The sequence below is a fragment of the Anomalospiza imberbis genome, chromosome 8 (genome assembly GCF_031753505.1).
Source record: "Anomalospiza imberbis isolate Cuckoo-Finch-1a 21T00152 chromosome 8, ASM3175350v1, whole genome shotgun sequence".
Classification (NCBI taxonomy): Eukaryota; Metazoa; Chordata; class Aves; order Passeriformes; family Viduidae; genus Anomalospiza; species Anomalospiza imberbis.
In genome coordinates, this window is record NC_089688.1 from 30,860,164 (window position 1) to 30,884,115 (window position 23,952).

Below are 23,952 nucleotides of genomic sequence, written 5' to 3' on the forward strand. Positions count from 1 at the left end.
GGAGATTATAAAAATGCTAAAAGGATTTAACTTGGCAAGCAGAGGCCTGAGAGCTCAATTTGACTCAAGGGATGCCAAAGTATTGAGGGCTGTGGTAAACAGTAACCCAGACCTCCTCCATAAGCTGTCCATTAATAAGGGACCTGAGGGACACATTATAAAATTAACAATTGGAAAATTTAAAACAAATCCAAGATCCAGCTGAGTGTGTGCAATGTCCAGGTTATACAGTCATTGCAGTAGCTGTCTTTAGAAGATCATCTTGCAGAGAACCTGGAAGTGAGTTTTTTTGTTCTAAAATAAAAGTGAGATGAATTTTTAGGAGGTAAAGTGGGAACTAGTAATGCCAGGATGAGAGCTGCTTGCTGCGGAAGCCAGCAGTGCTGATGTGGGTCTGGCATACGTGTCTTGGGGATCTTTAACAAGGATGGGCTTCCCTTTTGGGGAAAAAAAAAAAAAAGCAAATGAGGGAGAGCACAATTTCCCCCATCAGCTGCTTCTTCCTCTGGTGCTGCTGCTGCAGGCAGAGAAGCTCTGATGGGTGGTTCTGCAACAAGAAGCAGAGAAGGTGTTCAGAGAGGCAAGATAAACCTTACAAGCAACGATCCTGTCAAGGAGTTGGTTTTGGAGTTGCAGGGCCTTTCTCCAAATCCGAGCAACCCTTCTGGAGACAGCAAACTGCTCTGGGCATGGAGCACCAGGAGCAGCAGCAGTTGGACTCTGTGGTCCAAGACTCTGGTCCAAAATTGGATCTCAGCCATCAAACCACCTGTCACAACGTGAACGCTCACCATCTCACAGGGTCACTGCAGGATTCCAGAGAATCCAACACTTTTCTATCAATTATGGGAAAAGCATCATGATCTAAATGTCTGTGGCCATTCCATTGGCAGGAGAATGTTGTTGGTTGTTTTCAAAGCAATGCGCTTGAAGTCAAGCATTGCACCCTCCTCACCTCTCTAGGAACAGCGTAAAGTGGGGATTTAGAGATGGAGACAACTTCTCCATCACTATACCCTGAAACCACAAGAAGCTCAATCACATGGATCCTAGCAAAGGGCCTACTTTTAATGGCATCAAATGTCCTTAGACTCTGCTGAGAGAGATCCTTATTCCTTTTTTAATGGTGTCTGGAGTACTGGCTCCATAGCAGAATCAATAGTTCAGATAAAGATGTGTTAGTAAGGAAAAATAAGTACACAAAAATGGGAACTGGCCTTTGTTGACTATCAAACACAGAACTAAGTTCCAGAAACACCAAAAGATTTATGAAGTGACCTAACAGATAGATCAAGTAGAAGGACAAAAACTTTTTTTTTTTGAAATGGCTGCTTATTGCTGTGGAAGTTGATTCCCTTCTTTTTCCCCATTGTTGGAAAACAGTCAGGATATTCTCCACTGGGTAAAGAAGTTCTTGGGACATCGCAGCTTCCCAAGTGTGTATAGGAATATATTCTTTTCTTTTTTGTAAGAATCAACCCAAAATGTGAACTGCATAGGAGCACAGGCACCATTACTTGAGTGTCTTTCTCTTTTCATACTACATGAAGAGCATATAGTAATTTACATATGTTTGTAGTGGTAACAGATAAAACAAATATATTGACATTTGTTAATGTGTGCATGCTCAAGAAATACCAAGCGTTTCTCCTCAAAAGAGATACAGTGGATGGAAGAACAAAAATTTACCTTTTTTTGTTTCATTTACCTGTATATCACAGCTGCTTTGAAGAAAAAGGATTGTTACAAAGAACAAATAAATAAATGAACAAGTAAAATTAAGCTGCTTCTAGTTGATGGTAGTTTCCTGGAAATCAGCTGACGGACGAAGGCTGTACATAGCACCACAGTGGAGATCCAGAACGCCAGAGCTGTTTAAGAAAGGGTTTGCAAATCCAGCAGGCAACTCTGTCAGGTTTGCATTGTATCTCTGCTGTTAATTAATGAAGTGGGAATGTTCCCCCCGAAAAGGAGCAGGCTGTTCATGTCTGCTGTGCCTCTCAGAGCAAAAGCAGACACTGAGACTGCAGAAACCACACAGATTTAGTGACTTACCACTTTGTCATCTGATGCTCCCTTTACCCCCACTTCTACCCCAGGACTGGAAGTAAACCCCTACAAGCTTCTCTTCCCCTTGGCTCTTATTTTTAAATCCATTTAGAACCTTTGAGGGTGTATTTTGAGAGGGTGAAAACACCCAGGAAAAACCTGGAAAAACAAGCATCTTTCCTTTGTTTTCACTCCAGGCCTCTCAAAGCCCCAGCTCTAATGACGTCTGAAAAGGATTTCATGAGCAGAATCTGGAACCTTCAGCCCAGCTGATTGACTGTGTTTAATTGCCTTTTGCTTTCATCAACCCAGAGCCATAAGTCTGCTGTGTGTCAAACAGAGGGAGTCGATTAATGGGCCAGTGGTTGTCTAGTCAGGTTACAAAGAAATCTCCACAAAATATGGGTGTTTGAGGATGTGTGTTTTTTAGACTACAGATGTGGTGGTACCCTGATAAGGGCAGGAGGTGCTGGAGGCTCCAGCAACACAGACAACAAATGTGGCCCCAGGAAAAGCGGGGAGCTGCTGCCTCTTCCCTCCTCGTCTGCCTGCAGTGAGTGAAACAAAGCCAGAGGAAAACCACAGCAGATTTTTCCTCCTTTTTTATTGCAACCCCGAGAACGAAGGGAGCTCAGCACACACGCTGAGGAGCCAACTGACACAGGCAGAGAAACAGAGGCTACAGGATTCCAGTCTGCATCCAAGTGACATCCTTCATGTCTAGGGCTATGCAAAAGAGGCCAGGCATGAAATTCTGGGGTGACTTTAAAGCTTGCTGGAACCATCCTGAACCTGTTGTTTCCCAAATATTAAGCCAGATGAGGATCCAGAGTAATTGTCAACAATTGAAGCAAAAAGTCAAATGAAGGGCAAGCAAAGCACTGCCAGACACTAAGGGGAAAAAAACCCCAAAACACCCCACTACTTTTAACTCACAATAATAACACTTTTCCTTTTTTTTACCATTTTAATCTGGTTAGTAACATTTTTATTGACCCTCTCAGAACCCCATCATGATTATGTCTATTATGTGATTACTGAATATTTATATAGCATGTCTCCTGATTTAAAAACCTGCAAACAGGTTTTTAAATTTCTTTACAGAATTTCTTGCACAGACCTAGTCTGCATGCATAATTAGAAATAAATATAGTATTTTTAGTGAAAAATACAACAAAAGGGCTACTTGACTCTAAAAGAACAAATCAACAGATTATGTTCCATTGACCAGTTGATAAATAAATATTTCAACTCCACTGACATGACTGAAGTCTTGGATTACATCAGCTGAAGAAGCCCCACCATTTGTTATAACAGCTGTCAGGGAAAAGTCTTGGAAATTTTAAAGGAGAGAGAAAGCACCAATTTGAAAAAATATATAGGCAAATTTTTACTACTTACAATTCCCAGCAGAAACCCAAATGTTTGGGGTTTTTTCTCAATTCTCTGACCTGAAAAATGTAAATAATTTTTAAAAATAAACTTACTGGAAATAACTGAAATTGACTCAAGAAAAATGGTAAGAATGGACGGTATTCATGAAAGAAAAAGCTTCAGCTTTCTCACTGCAGGCCAGGATTTCCCCAGGAGTTTTTGTGGTGGTGGCAAGCTATTCTCAAGTGCTTTTGACACTCAGGGTTTGGCACGTGAGCCTTGAAACTCTGGGACAATGTAAGAAGATGCAACCCCAATTTCCCCAGCAGTGTCACACCCTCTCCGTCCAGCCCTGGATGTAGCTGCTCCTCTGAACACCCAAAGCATCATTCCCATGGCAGACCCCTCACTGAATTTGGTGTTCAGCAGGCAATTTGGCAATCTCTGTGCCAACAAACTTTTGGAATAGAAAGTCCTGCATGCTGCTGAGAAACACTAAAATAAATTATAGTTGTGCCAGGGAAACACATCTAGACAAAATATTGCACCTTGGCTACCTTCTCTCAGACGTCTTTAAAACAGTTTTGGGGGAGTATTGATTTTTCCATGAATTGTATTTCCCATTGGTTCCAGTGTAATGGGCCATGGATTTCCCCAGACAGCAGGGACACCATGGCTCCTGTTTGCTGGCCTCTTTCTCCACTCTCTCAGACAATTCAGAGATGCCCCAGCAGAAAAGATGTGCTGCTCCCCTGCCACAGAGAATTATTCGTCCTCCCTGGAAATGAAGACTTTGGAAAAACTTTCCCAGTAATTCAGTCTTTCAAGGAAAACAACCTGGTCCCAGCACCCAGGGCTGGGCAAGGGAAATGGGACCAGGTCCATAACAAACCATCCCAAAAACCATCCTGGCCCCTGGCCTCACTCACAGCCTCTGGTTCCAGGGGACAAATGCTGGAGAATCAGGAAAAAAATTGTCAAAATACTGGTTGACAATCTGAGCAATATGGACATCTTTGATCCTTCAAAGTGTATTCTTCAAGGAAACCTTATCTTCAGCCTGAACTAGAAATAAAACATTTGAAAAGCAAAATTATTCGTGGTACCTGGATGTCACTTAGAATTAGTCTGTTCCAGTTTGACAAAATCTAAATACTCCATTTCTTAATTTGACTTTATATGCCATTGTCTACTATTACATAGCTGCAACACAAAATGGCTTCATTTCCTTCTGACTCTTTATCATTCTGATAAAGTCAAAATACTCCGTCTTCTGCAGGGCACTCACTCTAGAAAGCTTCTGACAAAACACTGCTTTCCACTGCACAGGAATCCAATCTCAAAGGTTTTGGCCAGCTGTGATAATCACAAACAAGCCAGGACCTGACATTTAACGTCCTTAATAGAGGGGGACCTCTCTTGTTAAATGCATCACTAAATTGAATTTACTGAACAATACATCCCACTGACAACCTCCACATGTGCCAGCACAGCTTTCCAGAACTCTGCTGCAGATCTGGGTTACCTTTGGCCAACAGCACAGATTTGCAAAATCACACAGTTTCAGCTGGAAAGGACCCTGGAGATCATCTTGGCTTAGATCTCATCTAAGGCAGGGCCTTAGATGAGGTTATCCACGGCCCTGGCAAGCCAAGTTCTTGAATATCTATGGCCAGGAAGATTCCACTGCTTCTCCAGGCAGTTTATCCCAGTGTCCAAGTGGTCCCAAAGTGAAGAAATTGCTTCTAAAATTCAGACAGAAATACCCTGAAGCAACTGGTACCTCTTCCCCATGTTCTCTCAACACTGTCTCCATCTTCTCTCTCCTCTAGAGCTTTACAGAAAAGGTTAACAGGTAAATTGAATAAAAGAGAATAAAAAAGACTTGCTCCACAGAATCTGTTGCATTTAAGCTGTTTGTAACATTCAGGGTTCGTGGCAACGAAAGCTCAAGAATAGACATTTTCATGGGCAGTCTTTCCAAGAACAAACTGTTGGAGGTACTTTATACTTCATCCCAACAACCTTATTACATTTACTGTGGAAAAATCAATGAATTTTTTCTAATTATTAGATCAAATTATGCAACTACAGAACTTCCTGATTATGGAATGGACAGATGACCTTTCAAAAATAGGTGTTGGTTGGCTTTTTTTCTTTCTATGGCTGGGGGAGTTTTTTATTAATAGCAACTATTTACTTCTTTTTTTTTTCCCTTTTTTTTTTTTTCTTAAGTATGTTTGGCCACTTAAAAAAATGTAAATAAAACTAAAACATATTAAGAATTCCAAGGACTTGTTGTCTTCTGACAATATTTTGCTTTTCCTAAACTGCCATACACTTAAAATTTCCTTGACTACAGAAAAATATCTAAAACTTATCACTGGTATTAACCTTCTCTTGGTTTAATTTATCACTTTGAGGTCATTGAACCTTTCATTAAAATTATGCTTTTTAAATCTCAGGTTCTGTGGTGCTTTTCTCTCAAGGGCTAGACATGAATATTGCTACATTGTGCACTCAGCTTTGCTCATCTCGCTTCCAGAAATACAACAGTCAATTTACTTGTCTTTAGACAAATTTGAAACTCATAACACAGCTGAACTCTTACTTTTGTAAAGGCAAAATGAACCAGACATTGGATGGTATAACATCAACAGAAAAAAAAGAACAAGCTATATTCTTATCTGATGCATACAGCCTGTGCTACTTGATATATTATAGCCAAAAATTGCAGTCTTGTCTGACATACATCACCCCTGCTACTTGCTAAATTACAGTAAAAACGTGGAAACCCTCCAAAACAGGGAATATGAACTTGTTTATGGATTTGAGCTGTAAGAAACCTCATTTCTACATTATTTTCCCACATATTGCACAGAGTTGATTCAAATCAATACCTAAAGGAGAGACAAAAAAAAAAAGGAGGTGCTGAAGGGAACAGATTACACACAGAACACACCTCTCATTATCCACATCAATGTACATCCACTTCCTGACAAAATGCATTCTCCATCCCTGCTCCAATTAATGGCAACTTTATTTTCAGATGAGGTATCAATCCCAAATCCTCAAGCCTTCTACTTATGAACCATCCAAAGGCAGATTTTAACAAATTTCGGTGCCAGATTTTATTCTCTGGTGCCTACTTTCCTCTTGCAACTCCACACGCAGAGGATATTCTGCTTTTCTCCCAAAACAGAGGCTTCTGTGCTCTGCCCTAGAGCCAGGGTTTCCACAGAAGGAAATCAGTCAGCAGGCAGTGGAGAAGAAAGTCTTCAGATAGCAGGAAAGAATAAAAACTTAATCCAGGGATTACAGTATAAAATTAGGAAAATAGCATAACAGACTTTGGATAACATTTGTGGAACTGTGGAATACCTCCAAGGTGCAAATCTAACTCTCTGAGAGCTAAAAAAAGAACATAAAACCCCAAATCACCTGTTTAAAACAAAACCAGGGCAACAAATTGCATTTGTTAACATCACCTTTCCACCACATTCCTGCATGTTTTCATCCTGTTATTTTAAAAGGGTACTAAAGTAGTAGAGATGCACTTAAATCCATTTTAACACAAGCAGAGCAAGATTCAAGATCTTCTGAGAGACTTTAAAAAAATCTTAAAACCAGACATGTGTCATTACAAACATTGTGGTTTCTGTCACAGTAGCCACCGTTGCTGCTGATTGTAATAGGGGTTGTGGGGAAAGGGAATTATGGTTTCCAGTGAAGTCAGTGGGAATCTTCCAATCAGATAATTCTTAACTGAAAACCACCAGTTTTTAACGGGAACTTTTTTAGAAAGTTTCTTTGGGTTGCATGGGATTTGCAGTCAGAGTAGAAAGAGGCAGAAAGGAACCAAAGAACAGTTTGGTGTCTGGAGCCCTTCCAGAGCACGTGGTGAAGATCACATCCAACGTCCCTCTCCAGGCTAACCTGCAGCAATGTGACCATAAAGTTCTACCTCGAGCACAGGCTGTTTTGGGGTGTCTTCTTTCTGCTTCCAAGTTTAAAAAAAAAGAGAAAAAAGTACAACAGAAAACTTTTAAACTCTTGCCATGATGCCAAACTCTTTCCCTCTTCCCATCTGTTATATTTTTTTTTAAAAATCTCCCATGCAAAGGGTCCTCCAGCCTCCCCTGAATGAATCAGAAACCTCACTAATTAAAGGATACAGCCTAAATAAAAAGAGAACATACTTTGGGTCTACATTGTGAACACTTCAAGCCATTTTCCACCAAAGACTGTACATGTGTTTGCTCAAATAACCCATGCTATTCATGAGTAGACATTTAACAAGACAGAGGCAAAAGCATAATTTCTGAAAGGATTGCTTTGTAATATAGGATCTATGATAAGGTCTAAAGGAAGCTTTTCTGGACGTGTTCCGTCAATTGATGTTCAGGAAGCCATTTTGTATGACACAAAGGATTAGGAAAAATAAGCTGCATGACATTTATTTTGTAATTTTAACATTAATATCTGTAGAAACATTTTATTGTCAGTACAAAAGTTAACAGATTTTAATACTTATTTTACCCAATTAAAAATTATTTTAAAAAAACCAAAAACAAAACAAACACACCACCACAAAAAATAGTGAAATTTGCATTCATATTCCATGGCCATATCAATGTGGATGTTCTGAAAGTAAAAATACAAGATTCTGTAAAAAAGATGCAAACAACAGTGATATTCTAGCAGAGGCCAGTGCTACACCTACTGTTATGGAATGGTTCAGAAGGAAAGACTGGAGTCAGCATGAATTAATCCCCTAAAAAGATGCTGATATTCCTATGGCAAGCTGTCATTATAAACAACTTCTCTCTTTTTAACTTAAGTTACAATAGAGGGATAAAGGCAAAAGATCCAGGCCAAAAGGTCTGGAACTTATTATGAAACTGAGGCAAGAGAATTGTAGATAATTTGATGCATGTGCAACTCAGGGTAGAAGCAGAGCTCCTTTTAGAGCAGTCTGTTCTGCTGTGTTAATAGTGTTAATAGACCAACTCATGTCTTTCCTTACTTTAAGAACCTTCTTCAAAATGTCCTTTATTTTCTTTCTTTTTTTTTTTTTTTGGGAGTGGAATGACTCTGCTTTTTGGACCTCATAAGAAAAAGACTTTCTTGTTAAAGGATTTGGTTTTGATAAGAATAATCTTCTGACACTGCAGTTTTTAAACACAAATAAATCAAAAGTTTAATTCCCCCAAATTAGTTATATACTGTAAATATTTCTTTTCTTAAAGATCTGAAAACTAGTAAAGTCTGAGCAATATATCTACTCGTCCTCTGTGCTGCCTGCATAGAAATGCCATTTAAATTACAAAAACACAACAACCCTATAAACGATTAACTGTTTTGTACATTACCAATCAGTTAATAAATTAATGATATACCATTTTCCCTGAAAGCAAAGTATTTTCCACCTTTGGATGGTGAAAATTAAGAAATTCTGTGTAAGAACAGCATTTAGCAAATAGCTGTTAAAAAAGAGACTAATTTGCTAGGTGGATTGGGACATCCATTTTTTAAATCAATACAAAAAATAATTCATTGTAAATATATATAATATATATTTATACATATTTTTGAATATATTTACATACATCCAGCACCTATATACTGCATTTGTGCTCTGTAAGTGTGTGCCAACATATATTTTCTCCAAATATTACAAAATAAACAAGAAAGGCAGACCCAGAGTTTGCCTCAAGTCCAACTGGTCCATTGTACAAACAAAGTCTGTTGCAGCTCACAGGAAGCCAGAAAATTGATAGCAATGGGTATCTAGACACAGCTCATAAACATTCTTCTTTCTTGGGAACATCTGAAAGCTGCAAGCGATGAGAATCTTTATGTAGGTTCTGACCGCTTTCCTCCAAATTTGGGTTTTTTTCCCTCTTTCTTCTCTCTCTTTTTTTTTTCTGTATTTCCTATGTACAAGCAGAAACATGAAGGTCCTGGAGAAAAGCTTTTGCTTTGCATACCGTAGGTAGCTTGATGTTCTTGCCTCTTTGCTCCTCTTTTCATGTTTTCACACTCCCATTCATGTGCTGGTACTTGGGGAGACAAGGTTCGTAAGGCATCGGGTCGGGAGAGAACACGGAGTCGTCCCCCGAGGAACACGAGCTCCTCGTGTCGGGGTAGCTGGGTGAATACTGTTCCAGAGGTCCACTGAGGTCCAGATACTCCTGTGGCAAGAGGAATAAAACCCGTTTTTAGCCAGTGAAGAGAGCTGACAATAAAATGTCACCACTGAGGTCCAGATACTCCTGTGGCAAGAGGAATAAAACCCGTTTTTAGCCAGTGAAGAGAGCTGACAATAAAATGTCACCACTGCACGGATTTTGGAATAGAGCAGTTTGAAAGTGACGCTCGCTTCTGTGAATTGGCTGCCTTCAAAACTGCCTTGTTGCCTAAATACCTCATAAAACAAGGAGCTCAACTAGGGAAAGAAAAAACAAGCCAATAACACGGTATTTTCTGAAGTCCAACATCACCAGCATTAGCTGTGTCAGTGGGAATAAACATGGCAACCACATCAAAAGAGGGCTTTTCACTCGCAATGATAAAAATGAAACTTCATCCTAAATAGAACCATTTTTCTTTAGCACATGGTAGTGATTTGGAGAGGGAAAGACGCTTCCAACTTTGTATGCCTTTGGTCACTTTGAATCTCTGTTTTATATTCTGTGATATTAAATTTGTGTTTCAACATGCAGCAGCATACGTGCAAAAAAAATCTGAAGGAAAAACAAAATCAAATTAACACGATTTGGGTTTTTGACACTGCATATTTGTGTCTTGTGCATCCCAGAGTAGCCATGACCAAAGCAGTCATTAAAAAAGGAAATATCATCTGCTGAGTCCAAGTTTTGGGTTAAGACTCTTTTGCTAGAAACAACAGTTTTGGCAAGAGAATAAAGTTATTTTTCCCCTTGAAATGTTCCTTCTCTTTCAACTTCTAAAGGCAGCTGCATTCATTTAAATGCAATCTCTTCATTTGCTAAACCACAAGTTATGATTGTACTGACGAGACGAGTCTTCCACCTCAGTCAGTATTTTATGCTGCTGTGCTAAGGTTTGGAGTAATTTAGTCCTTTGGCTAACATTCCTTTTTTAAGTCAGAGATTCAGTCATTACCATCTTAGAGTTAAAAAATGGTCACCATTTTAAAAGGAGGGTGTGGTATGTTTTAAAATGCTGGAAAATGTAATAGAGACCAAAAGAAGGGAGTTTGGATCTATTGATTACTGACTATGTGGCTGCCCAGGCTCTTGAAAAATCCACGAGGGCAATCCTGATACATATTTGTGGATTAGCAAATCAGCCCTACGTGAGCAGAAATAATCAGACATTTTCTCAATAGATAGAAGAAGAAAGGATCCCAGTCTTTGAAGAAACAGGGCTTTCCCAGGGGCTATCAGACATGGCTCATCATATCAGAAGACTTGATGTACCTCAGATGTTAACTCAGTATTGAAGATAAGATCCTTATCCAGTGCCAATAGCCAGAGTCACACCAAGGGGCACAAGAACCAACACCAGTTTGATTGCTGGTGCTGAGAAAGCACCACAGCCACGAGGCTGATTCCTGGTGACTTCTGCTCATGTGGGTCACAGAAACATGGGAATGAGAGTCTTTTGGGGAAAAAAAAACCCAGCAAGAAAACACATTAAAAACCCAACAAGTGATGATTCAACATGGAAAAGAGCGAGACGTTACTATTTAAGCAGAAATCATTACTTGCACAAAAGCAGAAGAAATTTTTGGCTGCCCCAGCAAAATGAGTTGTTGGGTAAACCAGACTGAGCCTGGGCCAACAGTGTGATTCTGGGGGAAAAGGGAGAGTGGGGAGAGGATAAGCAGAAGTGAGGACCTGCACTTCAGGAAGACCATGCAGATTGCACAGAATCAGAGATCGCCAAAGCTGTGGAGGAAAACGGGACACATTGGAATTCTCAGGAGACACCGAGATGACGACAAGCGCGCAGGAACATGAAACGCGCTGCGAAGACAAGTGGAATGATTTGCTTTCTATGTCCAGGGTAAATAGGACAAAAGCCATATCTGATGTTGAAAGATTAGAGATTAGGAAAACAAAGCAACAGGCTGTCAAGAGGCAATGCCGAAATACAGCAGTGGAGATCTGTAAGGACAAGTTACATAAACATCTGTCAGGAATGACAAACGTATAGTGGGCCCTGCCATAGGCCCATCAGATGGACTGGATGTGTTCCTAAGCTTTTTCCAGACTTTTTTCCTATGATTCTAGTCTAAAGTAATTTACATAACCCTAAAGGCCTTTTCAGGTTAACTTTGAGATCATTCCAGGTCTGTGAGCAGTACAGGGTTGGGAAGGCTCGACAATTAAACACACGCAAAAAAGAAAGCAATATCTTTTCCCAGGCTTGGAATTGCAGCCCAGAAATTCCCTCTTGAATTTGCAAACACATATCCAAGTCCAAGCCACCCAGCACTCCGCAGTGGCAGCCAGCCCACCTCCAACTGCTCTTGTGAAATCATATATGAATTAGGCAGGAAAAGATACAGGGAGTACTGGATGAAGTGAAAATGGTAACAGGACGCAGAGCTACATCCGTGACTCCATAGGGAGAGCATATTCCTTCTGTATCTCTCAAACAGCCCTGAAGGTGACACTTTTTAGAGTAAGCCTTAAAAACAGAACCCAGATAAATTTACATCTGCTACTGAAGCCAAAGAATCTTTTTCAACCAGATCTACTGGGCAAATGATGATCATATAAAACACCACCTCTTTACTCAAGTTCTCCTGTCATCTCCATTGTGAAAAAGCTTTCCCAAAGCTGGTTCACAATCCATTTTTTATTTCTCTGATAATTCTAAAAAATTAGAACATAATGTTGAGAAGCCATATAGAGTGATTCAAATATCTTTTTTTTCCACAAAGAAGCAATAACAAATAAAAAATCTTGTTTTGAAATGGTCAAATCCAGTTGTTGCAACTTTCCTGTGTAACTGCTTTGTTCTTTTTTTCTCCCGTTAAACATTTCATTTCTCAGAAGTAATAGGAGTTTGTAGAATATTTCTGGGACACCAAGTATTGTCTCTCAAAAGAAATTTCAAGTATCAACATTTCCATCACTTGTGATTTTCCTCAAAGGTGCACATGGTTCAGTGAAAAGAGGACTGATTCCTGTGTGAATACCCTAATCAGTGTGTTCCTTGCTAAAACTAATAATATCTCAGACCTCTGAAAGAATGCTCTTCAAATAAAACCTTCCTGCATTCACATACCCCAACCTGAAGCAGTGCTAGGCAGGACCTTTGGATAATTGGATGGCTGCTTGCACATCCCCCGTGGGTCCTCACTCCCTCCGCAGAGAGCTATTGCAGTGAACCTAATTCACTCTCAGACACATCTGAAATCTGCCATTGACGATTTCTCCTCTTCTGACCTACATAGCATGGCTGGGATTCAAACTGAGCCAGCAAATGAGAACCACCACGAACTCCTCATCCCTCCCTCCCGTGCAATTCCTGCTGAAACACAAACACTGCCCCTCAACCTGCCACGTGTCACCCCTCGACACTAAAAACATCCAGAGATGCAGTGAGAAATAAACAAAAACTCCTTAAAGATGTGTTTCTTTTTAGTTACATAATTCCAGGCATAATGGCAGGAGTCGGAGGATTTCACAGGATACATGGTTTAGCTGCGTGCAACCTCAGAGGACAATGACAAACAGAATAAGAAGTGAACTTGAGCAGGATTTCATAATTGAATAAATTCCATCTGTCCCCTGAACCATTTTTCCCGACCAGCAGCTTGTGGGGGGAGACAATTTACCTACCTCATTAGTTGTGAGAGTGAGAATCCGATCCAAGTCCTCCACCAACTGTTTGAAAGTGGGTCTGTGAGAAGGCACAGCATGCCAGCAATCTCTCATCATCATATAGCTGGAAGAAACGCACATTTGCTTGGCTTAATTAAAATCACACGTCCTCCTCACAAACCTTTTCATGCACAGTCAGTGCTGCCCTTCACAAGGGGAGCAGCGAGCACACACAGCTCTGCTCATGGACCACTGAACACCCAAACCTGGGCAACACTCCCTGCTCTCAGAGAGGCCTCCTACTCCTGTCTCTCCCTTGCTCAGTGCCTAAATTACCTTGTTGTGGGCCCAATTCTGTGGCCCAGCAACTTCAAAGGTATTAAATTACACTATTTTTTGCATGTCAGGGACTGCAGTCTTTGTGAAGAAATTAAAATGCAAAAAAATTTAAATATAGTTAAGGTCTGTATTGCAATACCTGAAATCACACTCCCCACACCACCAGGAGATATATTTTGTTATGTATAAAAGCAGCCTGATGTACCTCACATTTGATTAGTGGTATGTGCAACATTTATGAATTTCCATGTTAGTAAGATTAAAATCAAACAAATATGGGTGTAAAAACACTGACAGAGACTGGCTTGCAGATGATTTCTTCTTTCTGCAATAGGATCACAGCAGGATGTGCAAAGCAGCATCCTCTGCCAAACATTTCCTGAAATCCTTCCCATACCTTTTCCTTACACATCTATACCCTCACAAATATCCCAAATTTTAGAGTCGAGCACTTCTGAAAGTGTTTGATTCTTCTGGGGGTAGCACTAAACACATGAACCCGGTACAGCTGTGCCCTTCAGCCCTGGGACAGCAAATCAGGGTCCTTACAGCTCGTTGGTGCAGTTGGCAGGTTTGTCCATCCGGTGCCCTTCTTTAAGCAGCTTAAAAAGTTCCTCCACTGGGATTCCTGGGTAGGGAGACCCTCCTAAGGTGAAGATCTCCCACATTAACACACCAAATGACCAACTGCAAATCAAAGAGAAAACTGCATTAGTAGATCTGCCTGGCTGCTGGAAACAGAGAATTCCATCCCTCCTGGAGATGTTTAAACCAGGCTCTGCCCAGGTCTGCCTGCCCAGAACAGGACAGGGATCTGGGAAGCGCATCAGATGCATGGACAGCATTTAGGATGGGGGCTGACCCCAGCATGTTCCCAAACACCATCTTTTCCTCAGTCTGGTGTGCTCTGAGCACCCGGGGGCTACTGCCCAGCACTGCATCTTCACAGCCTAATGACTTACAGAGCACTCACAGCTCAGCTGGAGTGCAATTATGTGGCAGGATATTTTGGAAAAAGCAGACTGTTCAAAACAAAAATATTTTGCATCACCCTGCCTTTCTATTTTTTTTTCTTTTCTTTTGTTGCTAACTTCTGCTAGAAAATGAAGGAGAATCATTTTTAAGGCAGTTTTCCCTCCTCATCCTGCCTGGCTGACAAGCTGGGGCTCTGTCTGTGGCAGGCAGCTCTGCCAGGTGAGCACCAGCACAGAGCCTGCACTGGCTCCCCAGCTCCTCTGCAGCTCCCCCAGCTCTGCAGTACCTTATTTTAGTCAACTGTTTGCACAAACTTACAATAATATTATCTTTAGCCATCTTCAAAGCCACCATGGGGCCAATAGTCTCCAAGTCCCAGCACTGAAATCCTCATGCTCTCTGGCTGCTGAGGAGCTCAGGCTGACTCTCAGTCCCGAGCCAGTGAAGTGGTTTACTTCACATTCACTTAAATATTTTGCCAAGATGTTATTTTAAAACACAAGTTTGATCCACCCTCAACCTGTGTATATAGTTTCCTTTGTAAATGATGTAGAGATTGCAGGAAACGCCTCAGTAAATGATTTTCTTAAGGAGAGCAGCTTGGAAACTGCACCCAGGTTAAAGAAAGAGGAAATACTTCTTATTTTCTCCATCCTGCCCTTTTCCTTTTTAACCCTGCACTGACTTGCATAACCTTTTGCACCTCTGCTGGGAAACATCCAGCCCTTTACAGTTAATAGCTTTTCTTGGAGAAATAAAAAACAGGATCTTCATCTGTATTGCATAAGAAATACACATCTACTTCAAGAACAACGCACACAGAACTGTAATAGGAAGCAGAATAAACCCTGAGCAGTTGCATCAGCCAGTGGCTCTGTGCACACATTAAAAGATTTTTGAAGTGTCAGACTCCAATGATTTCCTATTACATGTGAAGTACTGCTGGGCAGCACTTCTGAAAATCAGAGAAAACTTTTCCAGCATAGCCAGCCTACGTTTATTGCACCGAATCATAGCACAGATTTTTATAAGAAGTTTTCAGGAACTTTCTTTTTTTTTTTTTTCTTGTTCTTTTCTCTCTCTCTCCTTTCATTTTTTTAAACCTGAAGGAAGTCCAGAGTATGTCAAAAGGCAAGCAAATTAGATAGACTCTTTGTAGCTGCACATCCGTAAATAAGTTCAAGGGGGGAAACTTCCGCAGGGACAGAAGGAGGTTAGCATTTTCCACCTTTCATGTGCTTTGAAGCTGGGCAGATTAGTAACAGAGCACTGGTTAGCAGTCTACCATAAAATCCTCACTTTCTAAGGGCAAGTCCTGTTCCATCTATTAATATGTGAAACAGAATGAAAAGTCTTAAAGGTAAAGGACAACAGCAAAACACATATTAAATACCCCAAATTTTAACAAACACAAAGCAAAACAACCCTCCCTTCCCACCCCCAAAACCCCATTGAAATCAGGCCACTTACACATCACTTTGATGTGTGTAAACTCTGTCAAACAGAGCTTCTGGAGCCATCCACTTTACTGGAAGCCGTCCCTGTGAGTTTGGAGGGGAAGAGAAATTAAAATGGCAGCAATTTACAGGATGATTTCTCTAACACCTGTCTATTAAAGCAAACCAGCACATAATTTACCTTGAGCATTTTCAGTGAGAGAGCAGTAAGATGGGTTAAAGTACAGAGACTGTTACAAAAATGGATATAAGCATAAGATAAAATTAAAAGCATTGAGAGTTCCCAAAAATTTCCCAAACTGCTTGCTAGGAGAATGATAGGATAAGCAGATCAAAATCAAAAGTATCATTCTGCTATGGCCCTTTAAAGACAAAAACCCCACAATTAATAACTTCTGAATAACAGGCCTGCCTGCAAAAATTAACTAGTTAATAAACCAAAGAATTTTGTTTTCCTGTCCCTTTTGCAGTGACCCAAAGCTCACAGTCAGAGGTGCCTGTTGCTTTGCACACACAGAGCTGGGAATTGCACTGGGAATTGGTGGTTCTGGCTTTTGGAAGTAGGCAGATGTTACCATTAAAATGCCACTAATCACTTAGTGATTTTCATAAATAAGCCACTTAACATGATTGTTAATAAGAAGTCATGTTTATAGAAATGAAATCTGTAGAACTCAGTGAGTTCTGCAGAGTTCCCATCAAAACCCAAGTGCAGCTCAGCAGGACCTTAAGAGATCCCCTGAGGTGGTGTAAGGAGCTCAAACCAGGTATCAATGCTACATCCCAAATGTTTTATCTTCTTGATTTGGAACAGGCTAAGCAGCAAAACAGTGACAGCATGGGGAGTACAAATAAGTTTTCTCTATCTCTAGCCCCACTTTGAGATCACCACCACAACCTGTCCCTAACAAGCAGAAGGCTGAATGTGACATCACCACAAGTAAACAGGATTTTTATTGTGGTTGTTGCTGGTAATGCTTTTATTTCAAGATCCTAGGCTGGTGCTAAACCAGCTGGGATCAGCAGGAATATTTCCAATTATTACAACTGACTGGAGTCAGGGACACAATAAAAAAAAAAAAAATTCTTGTGCTTTAGCATTTCTAATCCTCCAAAACTCAGCCTCTTTGCTTATCTTTTTAACCAACTATCCCTGTAAGAGGAGACAGAAATGCTCGTGTCCTTGATCCCTGCTTTTTTGTCTGGGATGAAAAGTGAGTCCGCTGAACAAGAAAGCCCATTAAGGTTACAACCATAGTCCTGAAATGAATCACTGAAAGAAATGCTTGTTTCCCAAGATTAGAAAACCATCCACTTACATTAGTAGTCTTTTTATAATAATCTATATTGTTGATGTCTCTGGCTAAACCAAAGTCTGCTATTTTCATGACATTGCTCTCCGTTACCAAAACATTTCTTGCAGCCAAGTCTCGATGGATGCACTGGAAACAAAAAAAGAAGAAAAAAACAGCCCACTGAAATAAACTGTAGCAAAAATGGAAGTGCTTCAACACCACAACTAATTCTCCTTTATCTATTTTAACCCAAATGACCAGCTGGGAAAGCCACACATTCACTACAAGCCTGTGAAATATCATTTTCTTAATTATTGTAATCCATCCCCTCAGCTGGTGTTTCCAAGCCGAACAATGGCCCTAAGAAATGTCTTAGAAAGTCCTGGTCTGCTTAAATCTTACATTTTTGCTAAGGCTGGATGCTGGGTGGTAACCCAAGTTGTGCCAAGTATTTCGTCATCCACTCTGCTTTACGTGTGCCCAGGTACAGGTATAGCAGTTTCATCAGAAATACTGTTAATGAACATTTTTATTGTGTGGCTTCTCTTAAATTATATTGTCTCACCAGAGATAAAACCTGACAGCCAGTATGAATCAGTGCAATTGTTTTTAATAGTGAAGATATTAAAATAATTGTCAGCAGCATGTTTGGAATGTGTATAATTACTTCAACCACAGGACTATAAAAATGTAATTATGAAAAGGAAAAGAAAAAGAATCAGGGTTTGAGTGTTTGTTTTTAAGACAGTTTTGATACTGAAACTATACCTATTACCTCCTGAGATATTTCCTTCATGTCAGTGTTAGCCTGACACTGAGGGGACTCTGACTGCTCTGGGTAATATTCCTGTGTCCAAGTAGCTTTATAAGGGTTGATACAAGGTGGCAGTGAGGGTGTGGTAAGAAACATTGCAGCTTTGAATCACAGCAGGATATTTTTTTTATTTTCAACCTAAATATATTTTTTTCCCTCCTCAATTTTAGATAACTCTTGACATTTTATGTTTTATTTCAGTATGTGCATAGACACACTACAAAGTTATATAACAACCAGTATTTTTTCTTGCTCTTTAACTTGCCCCAGCAAACTGCTGAGATCTCTTATCCCACATGGGTAAAGTGAAGTTTCTGCTCCTCACTGGGTTAGCCATGGGGAACTGCCAGGAAAAACCTGCTCCAGCAATGCCTTCATGAGCACAGGACCAGCCAACAGTGCATGATTTCAGCATCCCAGCAGTCCTCTAACTCAGCATCAGCAATGCTGTGGTGGCAGAAACAACACGGGCCAAGCTTCTTACTTTTAAAATCATCCATCCACCATTGCAAATGGGAAACTGCTTCTAAGTATGACTGCTTGTAAGGCAAAAACTTCTTGTGAGGCAAAGGGTAGGTGAACAAACATCACCTTCAACATTTTCTTTACTGAAGTCTCAGTGAGCCCCTTACTGGATTGAAATAACAAGAACACTGCCCTTCTTACAGCTCATGCATGATGGGAATACCATGAGAAGAGCAGCTCTCTTATTATTCCAGCTCAGTAAATGGATCCCTAAGGGGAGAAGAACGGGTGAAATACAAACAGAAGTGGTGGGATACCTGGAGCACAGGAATGCACAGCTCTACTCTGTGCTGCCCCTGCTCTCCCTCTGCCTTGGGCAACGCCTCTCAGTCTGTCCAGCTCAGCACAGCACCAGTCAAGTGCTTTTGCAAACAAAAAAGGCTGCAGTGGCTCTTGGGAGTGTCCTACAGCAGCACTTCAGAGCTCCTCAGGAGGACACTTGCTCTCAAGACGGCCGATGAAAAGATTTATGTTTTCCTTTCACATCAGCTCTATTTTCTTGGGACGTGGCTCACTGCCAGGCAGGAATTGTAATAATTTCAGAAAGAGATATCCTGAGGTGTGTCACCTAATCAATACCCCCGCTTTACTCCATTAGAAGAGTTGTACCTTGCTGTGACGTACGTCACCCTGCCGCGCTAAGATTTACTGTTTCAAAACAAAAAGAATAAAAGCAAAATTAAACCTGGACTCCCTCTCTTCCCCAGCCTCTACAAGTGCAGAAAAAACAACAACAAAATCATGACTCCACACAACAGGAATGGAAGTTTACACTCAGCCCTGGTCTTTAGTTAAAAACAGCTCCATACTTGGGAGTGGACATGACTGGAAATCGGTATAAATCCCACTAACCACTCCACACCCTGCAGGAAGTACTTATCCTTGCTATCTGCTGCTCTGGTTTAGCCTTTGTGTCCAAACATCACCCAGGGTATCCAGGATTGCTCGTCCACTAAGCCACAGTATGTTTACAGAGTTAGTTATACAGGGCAATTTAAGGTTTTATAACTATGATTTAATCAAAATGCTGGTTAAAAAGAAATGTTTGAAGATGGGTTTTAGAAACAAGTGTCTGAGGACATGACAGGATAAATAAATTCTTTCAACCAGCTCACTCTCCGGAAAACGACAGTTTACTGTAAAGTGCATAATTCAGGTGACTAATACACTCCACTTATTTTTGCCTCTTTTGCCCACTATTTTTGCCCTGCTGTCTTGGGTCTTCTCAACCCTGCCTGTTGTTATTCTGTAAGTCCTTTCAGCCACTGAAGTCATTTCTTTTACACCATGATGTGAAAGGATCTGGTTGGTTTGACTGGAAACAGAAGGCAAACAGAGCTTGCTGCCTCATGGGTGGAGTGGTGTGACTTGTGTAATCAAGTGACCACCTGTGCTTCTGGATGCAAACTGCAGATATGAGCACAGTATTTACTTTAAATGATCCACTCCGGGCCTCATTTCAGCAATACTGCTAAACAAAGATGAAAAACCTTTAAGTGCGTGAATTTTCCCACTGATCTGCAGGGCTGTGGATTACACAACCTGCTTGAGGCAGCTCCTTCTCCCAGCTGAGAGAACTGAAACTCCTGAACACAAACAAGGACAAAATCAAACTGAGAAAAAAGCGCTGTATTTGCTGAGTTCCACCTACTTTTTGGGAAGCCAGGTACTCCATGCCTCGTGCCAGCTGGTAGGTGCAGGACACCAGATCCTTGAATGTCATCTGCTCCTCGGGCACCCTGTTGATGTCGAAAGAGTACTCCATGCCGGGCGGGCGGCGCGCTCGCAGGTACTCCCGCAGGTTCCCCTTGGAAGCATATTCCACTATCACATACAAAGGACCTTGGGATGGAAAGAACCATGGCAAAAGCAGGGTCAGGTACCAGGGTAAAATGGTTTTTATGTAAAAAAAGCTTCTAGTGCGCTCTAATAAATGAACCGAATCAATGAAATGGGAAAATGGCAAGCACCGCTTTAAAAAATAAGAATAAAAGGTTTGGATATGGGGAAGTGATTGCCCAAAGCTCCACAGCAGGAGTGGCAGAGCCACAATTAGTGCCCTAAAGTACCTAAACCCTGCCCCAGTGCCTGACCCTTTCAGACCTCGCCATGTACTGAAAAACAAATATTTTCAATCAAAAAATAGCCTGAGATCTCCAACAAAGGGAAAGTGCTTCTCAAAATTTTTTTTTAATTTCCAGAGTGTTATGCCATTCTGCATCACTTCATGCAGAGTAATTAGCCTTTCCAGGAGTGAAAGTACTCATTTCAAATTTGTGGGGTGCAAGTTCTCCTAAAGCAGGGCTGACAATTCAGAACAGCAGACATGGGTAAAGGCCCTGCAAAAGGTCATTTGTTCCTTACAGCAAGGGATTAGAGAGTATTCATATGATATAGGAGCCTTTCTCATATTAAGGCTGCAACTATAATGAGAAACAGAAGTTAGAATATTGCTGTTAAGCTAAAGAAATACCTAAAAATCCTATCACGGCATGACTGCTTCCTTAAAACCTCTTGAAAAATTATGATTAATGAGACTTTCACAGACCTGTTGGAAAGTCCTGGTTTACTTTCTTTTCTCTACTCACCATCCTGGGTACATGCTCCAAGAAGATTGATGATATTTTTATGCTTCCCAATCATCTTCATCATCTCCATCTCTGACACCAGGTCAGACAGGTCTTTTTCTGTGGCATCATCTGTAGAAGGCACAGGTTCAGTTCATATATTTTAGTGTGCCAGCCTCAGCTTCAGTCAGGCTCATCAGTTGGTATAAAATATGTGTAGCTCAAAATGCAAAATATGGGAATTGTTTTCCAGTTTACACTGCACATCATATATTATGGCCTGCCAAAAAATAGTCTCAGCCTCTTTGGTGGACTGACCAACTCTTCAGTGTTATTATGTAAAGTGGCAGCACAGCAAGACCAGGCATAAAAAAGCACAGCAGGACCAGATATAAAAAAGCTGTCCTTAGCTATCAAACCTCCAATAACAGCGCCTTTCCTGCAAACTAACCTTACAATTAAATTCAAAATAAATTGGTACCAACCACCTGGACTGAATGGGCTCAGATCTACACAAGGATAGCCTCTGACATGAAATAAACTGAAAGCAGAGAGACCCACACGATGCTAATACATCTCCTGGCTCCCAAATACTCACTGCTCAAGATAAACAGGCTGTCAAGGGTGCAGATTTACACCCCACACTGCTGAAGGCTGAGGTCAGCTATGCGCTCTTTGACCCACCCCACAACGATGACAGAGTTCAGATGCCACAAAAGAAAATTCTCTGGCTGAGAGCTGCCACATCGCCCGTTCTGATCCCTAATCACCCAATTTTCTTACCTTTCAACATCTTCACTGCCACGGTCACTGCTTCTTTTGGCCTGTCTTTGTCAATCCCCACCGCTTCGGCCATGACCACTTGCCCAAAGCAGCCTTCTCCCAAGGGTTTGCCCAGCGTCAGCCTGGAGGTGCAAACAGCAGATTAACACACAGCGTCTGGTGGAGGGGTGCAGCCAGTGAAATTCCAGGGCTAAATATAAAAACCTTTCAACTAAAAACCTTTCAACAACTTGCTGCAGCACAAGGCGTTTAACCTATGGAACCAATAAGGGCCTGGGTGCGCGTCGGTTTCCGCGCGCGCCGCGGTGTGTTGGAGTGAGCATCTCAGAAAGGCACAGCAGTCACTAAACCCAGATTTTAAGCTCTCCTCAAGGCTGCACCTGATGGCTTGTGGGGAGATGCAGTGTGGAGGGGCAGAGCTTTGAAAGAGCATCAGAGCGTGGCTGGAACTGGGGAGCAGCCAGCAACAGGCCAGCATCTCCTGTCACTGTGACACAGCTGGTCACCTTCGTTTCCACACTGACTGCAAGGAGGTGAGAGTCAAGTTTCAGCCACAGAGAGTCCAGCACAGTGGCTCTTTCTCGGCTGCAGGCTCTTTGCAGCCACAAGAGTCTTGGCTGAGGGGACCAGAAGGAGCCTCCTGCCTGCAGAGCCCAGGCTCTGCTCAGAGAGGGGAGGCAGAGACTGGGAAAAATAAACTCGGCTGTAATCACAGCACCAACATCAAACCCTCCTAAAAGGAGCAGTCACTAAGTGGGCTCTGCAGAATGCATTTTGTGGAGCATGTTCCTGGTTGCAAAACCTGCCCAGATCTAACAGACAGACACAGAGATGTTGATCTCAGCTTCATGAGGAGAAAGAGAAAGAAAGAGAAGAGATAAAAAAGAAATTTGAAAGCCTCTGGGCAAAATCTTTTTGATTCCAGCCTAAGCCTTAAGGGCCAGAGCCAGCCTCCTTTACTTGCAGGGAATACCACGTGACATCCAGCAGCAGTGCTGTGGCAGGATCAGGAAGGATGCTTAGTGAGTGTGATGCTGATAATGTTATCCAGCATAAGGGCCAGATTCAGACAAGCATTTTTATAAACAAATTCTTAAGGACTTGACTTTCCATGGTCAACAGGAGGATTTCACAGATATCACAGATGTCGGGACTCATTCTTAAAAGCATGGACACCTGTCTTCCACCAGGAAGAACAGGGAGAGGCTGTCATGCCATCAGCAGCAGTGTTAGATGAGGGATAAGTGATTTGAAACCCTGCTTATCTGCTTGGGCACGGGACAGAAGCGAGGTGGCTCCTCCCACGGGCAGCCAGCTCACTCTGTGACATCTGGGCTCTGGCTCGAGAATTCCTCGAGCTGTTTTGGATCGGTTTCTAAAGCAAATGCAAGTTTTAAAAAGGTGCAAAGACTGAAGGGCAGCATATGCTATGCTGAGGTCACCCTGCATTTTCTCCAGTGCTAAAACTGAATTTAGGGTCTTGGCAGAGAACAAACATTTGCATTGGAAACTGGTTAATTTATGTGCTATTGCCCTGCTAGGACCAAAGTAACAAACCCCTCATTGTGTGCCTGCTGCCCCCCAGCCTAATAAACTGCCTCTAAATAGCCTCCTTTCATTGCAAATCTGCTTCACCTACATTTGTGCTGAACACTGGGTTTAAATGTTTAGCAACTCTAAAATTTTCCGCATTTAGTGGATCCCCCCAGGGCATGGGCTGACAGGAGCACATATACAGGCCCCCACTGTTGACCAGAATGCTGCAGGTGGCAATTACAGCCTTTTACTCTTGTTTTCAGCTAAACCAATCAAATAATTTCCAGAACAGTTATCAGAAAGCTCGAAATTACAGTTCGTCTATTCAAAAGTTACAACCCTGAACTTCCAAAGAGAACTGTCCATGATAAAAGGTGTTATTTTCTCAAAGTGCCCTAAAGACTTCTTAAAGCTAGC

General features: G+C 41.5%; 1 protein-coding gene across 11 annotated transcripts in view; it reads right to left on the reverse strand.

Moving 5' to 3' along the window:
• Positions 1–9,325: 9,325 nt before the first annotated feature.
• The window catches only part of FGFR2 (fibroblast growth factor receptor 2), a 79,888-nt gene continuing 65,261 nt past the window's right edge, over positions 9,326–23,952 (reverse strand). For all 11 annotated transcript variants that reach the window (XM_068198234.1, XM_068198231.1, XM_068198239.1 and 8 more), the window contains 8 exons: positions 22,000–22,121; positions 21,238–21,348; positions 20,301–20,491; positions 17,335–17,457; positions 16,029–16,099; positions 14,133–14,270; positions 13,263–13,368; positions 9,326–9,617 (listed from right to left, as the gene is read on the reverse strand). In XM_068198234.1, the coding sequence (XP_068054335.1) occupies positions 9,453–9,617; positions 13,263–13,368; positions 14,133–14,270; positions 16,029–16,099; positions 17,335–17,457; positions 20,301–20,491; positions 21,238–21,348; positions 22,000–22,121 (1,027 nt within the window). In that variant the 3' untranslated portion in view covers positions 9,326–9,452. The remainder of the gene's footprint in view (positions 9,618–13,262; positions 13,369–14,132; positions 14,271–16,028; positions 16,100–17,334; positions 17,458–20,300; positions 20,492–21,237; positions 21,349–21,999; positions 22,122–23,952) is intronic.